The 12235-nt window shown below is 43.9% G+C and overlaps 1 protein-coding gene across 1 annotated transcript in view; it reads left to right on the forward strand.

Moving 5' to 3' along the window:
- The window catches only part of gpd1l (glycerol-3-phosphate dehydrogenase 1 like), a 92971-nt gene that overhangs the window by 33588 nt on the left and 47148 nt on the right, over nt 1–12235 (forward strand). Inside the window, exon 2 of the mRNA XM_039737633.1 lies at nt 3462–3639. Coding sequence (XP_039593567.1) covers nt 3462–3639 — 178 coding nt within the window. The remainder of the gene's footprint in view (nt 1–3461; nt 3640–12235) is intronic.

Raw genomic sequence — 12235 nt, forward strand, 5'->3', positions numbered from 1 at the left:
GGGAGGTACCCTTGCGGGCCTGCTGGGGAAATCATACACGTCAAGTAAAAATCAAACTATCTATCTATATACATAATTCACTAAGGCAGGACACCCATGGAAAGCCCGCCGGAAGGGGCGTGGATTCACTAAGCCGTCGACAAGTGAGACACCTATGGCGCACGCAGGGAGAAGCCACGCCCACCAACTCTAAGACCATCGGATACGACGACAACTCGCAGAACCACGCCCACCAACTCGGACACGACGACACAGAAATAACGGCGTCATTTATGTTCGTCTGTCGTAAAGGCCTCTTGTACCTCCGAGCCACGTTGACTGTTCATAGAGGCGTGTTTCTCGTGGAAGTGAATCGCCATATGCGGCATGTAAAACGGTTTGCGTGGGGTATCCCATGGGATCCTTAAAACGTTCCTTTACAACTGAGGTTAAAACACAATGAAGTGAGCAGTCTTTAAAAACCAATAAGCCCTGCGCCTCTGTTTCATTACCGTCTCACCTGCTTCACCGATGCAGGCCCTGCAACAGTCGAGACGCTCTCTCGGCAGCTGACCTTCTCTGTGCCTGACCGGTTCACACAGAGGCACCACATGACCAGACGGTGTGTATGCTTCGAGAACGAGGGTGGATGTGGCAGGACTATCTAAGAAGAGGCATGTTTGTCACGGATGTAAATCGCTGTATGCGGCGTGTAAAACAGTTTCCGAGGGGTTTCCCATGGTCTTAGACTCGGTGGATGGGTCTCTGTTAGTTGCTCTTGCGAGCGGGCACATGACCAGGCAGTGTGTGTGCTTCGAGAGCGTGGGTGGACCCGACAGCACCATCTAAGAAGATTCATATTTGTTGTGAATGTGAATCGCTGTATGCAGCGTGTAAAACGCTGTATTGTATGTTGCCCTCTCCAGAGTTACATCTTTTCATTCACCTATAGTCGTATACACAATGAAGTGAGCAGTCTTTAAAAAACGAGTTTTCGGTTACGACGCTCCACCGCGTGCACCATAGCAAACTGTTTTACACGCTACATACAGCAATTCGCGTCCGTGACAAACATGCGTCTTCTCAGATGCTCCTGCACTTTGTACACAGCGCCCTCCTACCTCGCTACCACCGTGGTCGGGTGTCTTGATGGATTATATATAGAAAGGCAGCCAAAACCACACAGAGCAATGAAACGTCTACGTGAGTCACAAGTGCGTCTGGACTGTACAAAGACGACAACGACTCGAGTGACAAGTTGAGCAGGCAGTGCATACTGGACGAGAAATCGGCAGGCTAGCATGACGGACGAAGAGAGTGGACGTCCTTCTCCTCTCCTCCCGTTCCACCCTAAGCGCCACACGGACGATGGTGTGTTGGTTCGTTCCGTGCATTGTTACAATGTTGCTTTTCTTGCTGATTTATTACATTACCGATTTTTCTAATGTTAATTTTCTCCCTGTGCTTAAAAATCATTTAAAAACCGGCCTGATTATGCGACGTAGGGTACGCCGCGGGTTGGCTAGTATCTAATAAAATGGCTACTAAGGTTACTAAGATGCAAGCGGAGACATGACGGTACACGTTCACTACTAGTCCAACCTAGACGACTCCTATTGCTGTCTTTCGACCTTGCCAGGCACCCGTGACTGCGTTTAACTTTGGTGCCACCTTTAAAACACCGGTCTTTAAAAGTGGAACGTTACACGCGACTTGCACCCGAAACAAACGGAGGAACGTCCGAAAAAAAAAAAACTAAAGAAACAGTCTGAAAACCTTGTTAAAGTCCTATTTTTTTTTTTTTTTCCCCCCATAGTTAGGATATAGCGGGTTGGATAATGGATGGAAACTCGCTGGCCTATTGCTCATTGTGGTTCATACCTAAAGCTCATTGGGAATCTTGCCCCAGTATCTGTCTGTACTATACTGTATTAGCGTCACACTCGGGTTTTCACGGTGAACGGACATAACAGAGTTTCAAATAGAATGGGACCCAATGGTGACCAACACTGGACAACCGCAAACGGTATCAAAAACGCACACGAAAACCTCCAGGGTTACGCGTGTTTAGAATCCACATGGCAAGTCATCCAGTTGCAGGCTCACAACGTGCAAAACGCATGTACCTTGTGCTAAAATATTACATTAGTAAGTCTGGAAAATAAGTGGAATCCACAAACATGAAGCCCCCTCACCCACAGGATGACACTTCCACGTCCCCACATTCACTGGTCAGGAGTCCTGCCTTGTTTTCATTTAAGAGCCAATGAAATATGAGCGCTTCATTTGGTCTTGTTAAACATGAATTCAAGATTCACAAGCTTTATACCCTGGATGTCAAAACTCTGTTTTATTGAGGGTTCAAAGTAACCCTTCATACACTCGGTGTGAGCGGGAATCTACTAACACACACACACACACACACACACACACGCTGCAGTTTCACGGGCGGACCCCTCTCTGCTCATCTCAGTCAAATACTCTGCCATGTTGGCTTGTCAGCTTGCTTGGTCCCTGCCTCGGCGAGCCAGTCATGTGGGTCCACATTGTTATCAAGCGTGACTTGCTTAGCGTTCCTTTGTCTCAGTAGAATTCCCTTCTCCTTCTCACATACTCCGTCCATTTGCTTTTTCCTTCTGTGAAAGTGCTGCACTTTCTCGCAGTCCATCACTAGTTCTGCTGTGTGACACCCGGTGGACGATGTCACTACGGTTCTCTGCTAATTCCTTATAGAACAGGAAGCTCAGTTTGAAAACGTCATCCATACCCAGCGAAACACTAGCAACATCACAGATTCAAAAATGGAGCATTTTTTCCATCATTGGTCCGAATGCTACGTGGAATTGTTTGCTAAGTATTTTCAGTGGATGAAGATTCTGTGCCTGGCATTTGTTTTTGTGCACCTGTCATATGTCAGGCCTGACTACTGGCTAAGTGGAATGCTCCTTACACATCTTCACATTTGATGTCCTTGCGCATCACGTAGACAGTCGATACACTGGTGCGTCTCCTTCAGCTACTGGGACTGCCACACCAGGTGCCAACCTGTACACAGAATGTGCCATCATACCAGCAGCACAACTCTGCCATCGCAGCTCATTTGCTGTGTCCTGACTGAGTGTGTTCACCAGACGCCCCCTTTTAATTTACCCTCGGAGGTCCTTCCACACGCACACAATATTAGTCACAATCCCCTCTCCTTTACGTATGACCTTTCCTACCTTAGAAAGCGATGATATTTGTAGAAGCAGAAATTTAGAAGTGGTGTATGACAATGGATGAAGTCATTTGAATGGCATCTGGTAAAGTAAATGTAGTTCTTCATTACAACAAAAAGGGCTTCCAGGAACAGCTGGAGGATTTGCATGGGCTTCTCTTCACCTGGGCCTGTTTATTTTTGTTATCTTCATGTCTGGTTTGAATGTTCTCAGGCGAGGGCCTTCAGAGTGTTTATGCTCTGCTGCACTTCTTTTGTGTTTCAGGGGATCAGCTATTGCCAGGATAATTGGCACCAATGTGCAGAAAGTGCCAAAGTTTGCCCCCACTGTAAACATGTGGGTGTATGAAGAGACGGTGAATGGAAAGAAGCTGACAGACATCATAAACACGGATCATGAGAATGTCAAGTACCTGCCGGGGTACAAGCTGCCACACAACGTGGTAAGTAGCCGTACGGGTCAGTTTTGCATGCACTGCAGAATGTAAGCTTTCTTTTTTGCTAGGTAACTGCCATGCTGGATTACGTTTAGCACAGGCAACGGGATGAAATCACTTCATCTGTGTGCTTACATTAAATACGCGCCCACAGTAACGGGATCATTAAAAGCAGATCTTAACAGATGATCTGGTGCTCATCGAAACACAGTAACTCGAGGACTTCCTCTAACCGTTTCTTTCTATTGCTTCTTGGAGTGAGTGGATTGTTTTTAGATATGTTAGTAGGGAAAGCTGAAGTTAATTGATTTTCTTAGGATTGTTATTCGTGTCTTGCCTTTATGATGAACCTCAAACTTATTTACTTCTACTGCTGTACTTGTCCTGGGCAATAAGTGTACTGGATGGCAGAAGTTAATACGTGGAATAGGAATTGTGGGGCAGGTCTGGTGTAACCGAGTCAACAGACAAAGGAGCAACTAAACAAAGAGCAAGACCATAGTAACGCAATGGAACGGGAGAGTCCATAGCCAGAGACAAATTAGAAGGCAAAAATCATAATCAAAACTGCTGTGCGTGCAGCACACAAAATACAAACAGTGCTGGCCAGAAAAGGTTCACCGCTCAACTGGCTGGCTTCGACCTGCTCCGGGACAAACGGGCTTTGAATTCAGACGTTCAAAAATATATATAAGAAAAGTCCCAAGGTATAATCAAAACGGCCACAAGGTATGGGATTACTGCAAAGCCGTGGCTTGAAAAGAGATGGGCAATAAGGAATCTTTATAAAAGGAAGATTTATTAACAAAAACAAAACAAAATGCTCAACAGAACAACAAAGAGGCCAGTCCCAGTCCAATATACTAAATGGTAATCCAAAAACAGTGGTGGGGAAAGCAAAAACACCCAACGTAAATGGCAATACTCCCAAACTGAAATCCTAACTGCAACAAACTGCATTCAGTGAACTGCGAGGGGCTCCACATCCCAGTCTTCCTTTTATGGTGTTTGTCCCTAGTTGTGATGCAAGTGGTTCACCCACCTCTTGGGGTAAGAATATAATAAGAATATTTTATATTTATGTGCTGTTTCTTTACAATAGCAATACATGAGTCAGAAACAGTAAAGCAACAGAACAATAGTAACAGAAATAGTCACCTTAAATGATTCAAATTCAGAATGAATGATAAAGATAAGCAAAATGAAAACAAACATAAGCCAGAGAGATAGATAGATAGAGAGATAGATAGAGAGATAGATAGGCACTATAAGATAGATGGATACTTTATGAAATTCACTTAGTGCAGCAGCAGCACACTGATAAGAACAATATTAAATATCAGAGTGATGACAATGCAGGTATAACAGACAATAACCTTGTAGAATGTTAACGTTTACCCCCCGAGTCACATAGTGTGGGGTCTCCTCAGTCTGTCAGTGGAGCAGGACGGTGACAACAGTCTGTCTCTGAAGCTGCTCCTCTGTCTGGAGATGATCCTGTTTAGTGGATTCTCCATGATTGACAGGAGTCTGCTCAGCGCCCGTCGCTCTGCCACCGATGTCAAACTGTCCAGCTCGGTGCCTACAATAGAGCCTGCCTTCTTCACCAGTTTGTCCAGGTGTGAGGCGTCCGTCTTCTTTAAGCTGCCTCCCCAGCACACCACCGCGTAGAAGAAGGTGCTCACCACAACCGTCTGCAGCATCTTATTGCAGATGTTGACGGACGCCAGCCTTCTAATGAAGTATAGTCGACTCTGTCCTTTCTTGCGCAGAGCATCAGTATCAGAAGGAACCTGAGCTAAAACATTTGAAATTACAGTAACATCCAGAGGTCTTTTTTTCTTCCACAATAATAATGCTAGGTTATCTGGTTGAATCCGTAAACTTGGACAATCAGAAAGAGCACAATGCTGACTTTCTTACCTTTGCCCCAGTGATGTCACGCACTGCACACGTCCTGACTGGCCTTTCATAGACACAGCTTAGCACCGACGGACACACTGCGTCTCAGAGTAGCGACGTCCGTACAAAATCACAATGTCGTGGGAGAATGTAATTGAAAACGCAATAAATACACATAACCAGCAGAATACTTGGCCTGTAAAATATTTTAAAACCAAAGAATCATGTTAAAAAAAAAAAAAATCAAAACCAGAGATCATGAGAATAATAAAGTTGTCTCTGATGATTTGCTAAACATCATTAGTTGTTACGTTTTTACTGTGAAATCCTCATTTAATCAAAACTAGCCCTTGCTGTACTTTTCCCCAAACAGAGGGTTAATATCAATAAAATTAGACATATTGTTTGGACGACTTGCTCTATGAATAAAAATAGATAGTAGAAATAATAATTTGCTTGTGCACAAAGTTCACATACCTAGTTCATGAGAGAAGGATATGTTTTTAGAAAGTTTGCACATTTGTTAAAAATCAAAACCTAGAAGTATCCGGACCCTGTGCTGCGTCACTCCAAATTGTGCATCCTGTTGGCTTCAATTCTCCTTGAGATGTGTTGAGGGGAGCCCACTTGTGGCAAACTGAAGTGTGATTAGGACGTCCTGCAATTCACACTGCATGTCCAGATGGAAAGCAAGCCATGAAGGCCAAGTAACTCTCTGTAGACCTCTGCAAATCAGATTTGGGTGAGGCATTGATCAGGGCAAGGGCATAAAACCATTGTAGGGCGCCGAGTGTTCCCAGGTGCAAAGTTAACTCAAGAAATGTGAAACAGAAGAAGTTTGGTACCTACAGGAGACTTCCTGGAGTTGGCCTTCCATTTAAACTGAGTAACCAAGCGAGAATGGCCTTGGCAAGAACCAAGCGGTCACTCTAACAGAGTCTGCTTAAACAGGAGAACCTGTTGGGAGGATGACCACGTCAGCAGCACTCCATCAAGCAGGCTCAAGGCACCGAATGAGAGATTTCAGGTTTGGATTTTTTTAAATGGCTGCACCAGACCACATCAGTGACCTTCTCCATCACTCTGCTCCTGTTTGCCCTCTAAGGTCCTTTGATTCTGACCATCCTGTTGTGCTCCACACTAACCTGCACTCTGTGGGTGACAGCAGGGCCTTCAGCTCTGTATAGTGCCCAGACTTTGGAGTGACTTCCTGAAATTAATGAGATCAGCTGACTTCATTCCATCCATTCATCCATTATCCAACACGCTATATCCTAACTACAGGGTCACGGGGGTCCGCTGGAGCCAATCCCAGCCAGCACAGGGCACAAGGCAGGAAACAAACCCTGGGCAGGGCGCCAGCCCACCGCAGGGCCCAAACACACACACCCGCACACCAGGGACAAATTAGGATCACGAATGCACCTCACCTGCATGTCTTTGGACTGTGGGAGGAAATCCACGCAGACACGGGGAGAACATGCAAACTCCACACAGGGAGGACCCAGGAAGCGAACCCAGATGGGTCTCCTAACTGCGAGGCAGCAGCCCACCCACTGCACCACCGTGCTGCCCCTGACTCCATTCATTCTTTTAAAACTCAACTGTTTGAGAAGGCGTTTACCGTAACTTAACAGTCTGCCTCTTCCTTCAGTTGACCTCTCTCAGGGTAACGTGTGTGTGTGTGTGTGTGTGTGTGTTATATCACAAGTAATGGGATTTGTGTAGGCATTTCTTTTAGTATTTAATTTAGTATTATACTCTGGTTTACTCTTTCTTTTATTCTGGTTAATACTTGTGTATATACTGTACTGTGCTTATTGTTCTCTGCAGACGCTGTTTGTGTCATTTTGTTTTAAGCACCTTGAACATGGGTAAGGTGCTTTATAAATGTATTCTTATTATTAATTTACTTTTCCTCATGCAGTTTAGTGTAATGTTCACCATGCCACAGTCTAATGAGATGCTTCCCCATTAAGAGGTTTTCAGCAGTCTGGCAGGTATTATAAAACCATAGCAATATGTTTGGGAGTCCATTAACCAGTGTTAAGATACGTAATCTGCAAATGGAGAGAATCTAATGGCCTAAATGTGAACAGCTGTCAACATGATCTCTCTCAAGACGTCTCCAAAGCGAGCGGATGTGGATGTCCAGACAACACGTCTGTAACTGATGGCTGTGGTCATCCATAAATATTATAATGCATGCTGAGCAGCAGTAGTGGCCTTCATTGCAGGGTGTCCAGCAAAAAATAATAAATAAATAAATATTCCTCAAGTAAAAAACATCCATGCTCATATAATGTGAAAAAGATTCATCTTCAAGACCCACCCAGTAGGTTGTTGGAAGAGTTTTGTCTCCCCATCTGCTTTTGAAAAGTTTCCTTTTGGTCACTACAACAAAATGGGAGTCTTGTCAAAAATCTATGGCTGTGTACCGTTAAAATACCCGTCCCCTTACTGTCGCTACGTTTGTGCCCATGGAGGTGGGTAATCTGGCATCAGACTTTTACAGAAGTATACAGGAGGAGAATGTTGGCCTCCATAAGTTGAAGTTTAGCACAGAATGTTTCTTGAACATCCCAGGGATCCCAACCTTTTCAACTAAACTACCAAAGAATGGAATAAACGGAAGAAACAATTTGGTGTTTTGGAATGGCCTACCCACGTAGCAGTATTGGGCCATCCTTGTAACCATCAAGCACATCTGGAACAGATGGCAAAGTTTAATGAGAAATGTTCAGCAAATGTAGATGTGAAGAACGGATTAGTATTCCTACAGTAGCTTGCTGCCATAGATGGTAAGGGACGTGCCAAGGGGTATTCAGTGAAATGGCTCTCTTATTTTTGCACAGATGTGACAATCCTTATTTACTGATTTGTTTTCATGCATCATCAATTTATACTTGGAGAACCTTCCTTTTAGAAAAGTAATAGCTAGTTAGGGTTAAGAAAAGGATTTTTTTAATCTACTCCCTCTCTCTCTTTATCTATGCTAATAAAAGGCAAAGCCCTCACTGACTCACTGACTGACTGACTGACTCATCACTAATTCTCCAACTTCCCGTGTAGGTAGAAGGCTGACATTTGGCAGCTCATTCCTTACAGCTTACTTACAAAAGTTAAGCAGGTTTCATTTTGAAATTCTACGCATAATGGTCATAACTGGAACCTACTTATGTACATATATACGTCCATAGCCTGCAGCTCGGTCGCCGTGTGAGGCGGAGTTGCATCCCTCATCGTCACACCTCCCACGTAATTGAGTGCCTGGCCATATAAGGCTGTCCGTCAGCAGCAATCCAATAGACACGCTGCCGATAAATATTTGCGTGTGAAAGACTGTGCTTATGCAAACGAAGATGAGATGGTCAGGGATAGACTAGTGTTTGGCACAAACTCAGTGAAAATGTGACTGAAGCTTTTAAGTGCCGGGACTTAGCTAACATTAAATGAAGCCGTGGACATCGCAAGATCGCACGAGATAGCACAACCACAGCTGAGAACTTTCAATGCCTGTACTCCGAGCGGCTCACGTGAACTGACTGTGAACGCAGTACGCAGACAACAAGCAAGACCTCCAAAGAGCGCTGAACAAAAAACGCATTACATAATTGAGACGGCAGCAATAGAATATGAAGCGCCTGACACATACAAGCATATTCATAAGTGCAGCTACTGCGGAAACAAAGCACACGGTGGAAAAAGTCAACGTCCAGCTAAAGGAAGACCGTGTAAAAAATGTGGTAAATTCGTGCATGCAGTGTGTGATGTCTCAGATAAAGAGGAAGATGAGCTGCTTATTGGTGCAGTAAGAAAGGAACAACCCTCTGACGCTGAACAAGCCTTTGAGGACATATTAATAGGAAAGCAAGGTGTAAAGCTTAAGTTTAAATTACGTTCATAGACACGCTGCCACTAAATACTAGCAGGCAAATCCTCAAGTTAATACCGGGAATGCCTGTTAAACATCTTAGATTCACGAGTAGCGATTTGGGTAGTGAACACTACGATGAATGAAACCTGTCATCTTTACAACGGTTGACAAACACGGAATGTAACTTGAACACAACACGTCCTCCAAATACGAACCTGATTGAAAGAAATAATGAGAATCAAATCCTTGATGCCAGCAACACTCATAACAGTCACAAAACAATGACATTGACAATCATGTTACGTTATTTTTAAAATGTTTCCTTTTCTTTTTCATTATTTCTTTAACACACTACGTCTCCACTGCGAAGCGCTCGTATTTTGCTAGTCTTATATATAATCCTAAGCCTGAAAGTGCAATGATTTTATGTGACATTTTTATGTGACTTTTTTGTCACGCTTTAAATCAGGCTTATTTTAAAACCTACATATATATATTTGGTATCATTCTTTTCAGAATTTATCGAACTTTAATGTGATGTTGTTAGATTTTCAGATTCTTATTCCGTTTTTAAATTATAAACTAAAAAATATCAAGAACTTTGTGCCAAAACATTTAACCACTCCCGGGGCTGTAAATAACGGACAAAAAGTAGGAATGCTGCTGTACAGGCTTTTAAATGTTTGACGCACCGCACGAGAAGCAGCAGCTGACTGAGCAAAGAGGAGGTTAAAAAAAACTGTATTTGCTTCCCATTGTATCACGTTTAACAGGGGGTTTGGGAGGAGCGACTGCGTCTCCTTGGGGTGCGTTCAGCTCCCCTCTTCACAGCGAGAGTGGCAGAGACGTGAAGTGGCTGGTGAGCGAAGCGGGGGGAGGGGAGGGTCCCTAGTGAAAATATCAAATGAAAATTATCTCATCAGGTGTTTCCAAAGTTCCAGACAGCCCTGACGTATGAAATGTGTGACTGTGCTCTCATCAGCAGCTTCTGGCAAAGTGGGATCAGAAAAGCCAAGGGGAGATAAGGATTTCTTAAGCTTAGTTAGTTTCTGCTGTCTTTACTTACAATTAATGTTGATTTATTTTGTTTTCTTATTGTGTCTTTTATTTTTCTATTCTTTATTATGTAAAGCACTTTGAGCTACTGTGTGTATGAAAATGTGCTATAGAAATAAATGTTGTTGTTGTAGTAGTAGCAGCATACATGTGTGGATCTAAAGTTGTACTAAATATCCGACTGCCCAGCATTCTATGGTCCTGCATCTTTGCAGGCTGAAGAGTGTTTTTTAACTCTATTTCGACACGTTCAAGCTCTGGGTGTGAAGTGGCACAGGTTGAATTGATCAGGCTCATCCCAAAGTTAAAAGTCACCATAGCTACACTGGTGCCCCCCTTCATGTCATCAGGATTAGTTGGGGGTACAAACACCACAAGGTTTATGTTGACAAGACAAGAGGTGGGCTGCCAGAAGGTGTCCTAGCACAGCTGTGAAAGACTTAACGATGGGCACATGTGACAGTAACCCACACCAGCAATTAAATGGCCACATAGATGGGCAGAGCTGGTACACAGGGGAAGTAAGACTTTTAAATACATAAGAAATTTGACAAATGAGAAGAGGCTATTCAGTCCACCTCCAGACTGGGACCAGTGCTTTAGAGAAGATGTTGGGGACTGGTGGGGAAGAAAAAGCAGCTGAGCCCTGCATGGGACAAAAGAATATGGCTGCTAGCTAGAGGAGTGGCTGTCAGCGTGGATAAACTAGAGGACACGAGTGCAGTGGAGTTAAGGACCTTTACAAAGAACTGTGATGATGAAGAACTTAATAGGGAAGGTACTTGATATGGAAATTGAATAGTTTTAAATTAAGTGCATAGAGCCTCATTGTCTCTCTTACTGTAGATCAGGCTTTTTGAACACTTCCTGATTTGTTGTAGATTTGGACTGAAGGGCAAACTCTCTGAGTTATTTTCACACCTTCAGGCTCCGGGTGTGAAGTGGCACATGTAGAGCCAATTGATTTCTTCCCACATTTATCACATCTTGTCACAGGTAAAAGCTGCCATGTCTTCAGTGCTGACCTGCTACTGATTAATCAATATCAGTTGGCAATGGAGGTTCACACCTTGCATCCCTTTATGTGCTCCCATTAAAAGACAAACGCGTGTGACGGGGGACGCCATCTGTAAAGTGCAGTAGCTCTGGACTCGGCAAAACGTTGAGAGATTTCCTTCATGTGCATTTGTAGGTAGTAGATTCAGTACTTTTGAAAGTGTGCACTGATTTTAAGTGACGCTGTTTGTGTTCTGTTTAATTTGGCGTCGTTCTGGCAAGAAGTCACATAGGACAGTTTCTTTTTTTTTAAATAAGCGTTGCTTCATGAAAACGTTTTGCCGATTATAAATTACTAGCTGTGTAAGCCCGGGGTCCTAGAAACTATTGAGATCGTCAGAAAATTGAAATGTGGAGACGTCAGGTAATTAAAAGGAACTCCTCTGGGCATCTCACTCCTAGGAGGATTTGGTTTGCCAATGTGCTGTCCTCGTTTGTGTATTAGCGGTGGGAGGAAAAGTTAAAAGGATGGCGTTTTGCCGATGTTAAGCGACTTTGTCTTTCTTCAGAGGTTTCGTTTTGCTGATGTGCTCGCCTCGTTTGTGTTATTAGCGGTTAAGCGAGTTTTCAGTTTCCTCAGAGGCGGAGCTCTCACCCTGACTCCACCTCTCACATCCGTGCCAGACAGACAGACACACCGACTGCCATGCGTAGACGTTTATATACAAGACTAGCAAAATACACGCGCTTCATAGCGGAGAAGTAGTGTGT

The sequence above is a fragment of the Polypterus senegalus genome, chromosome 15 (assembly GCF_016835505.1).
Source record: "Polypterus senegalus isolate Bchr_013 chromosome 15, ASM1683550v1, whole genome shotgun sequence".
NCBI classification, from domain to species: Eukaryota; Metazoa; Chordata; class Cladistia; order Polypteriformes; family Polypteridae; genus Polypterus; species Polypterus senegalus.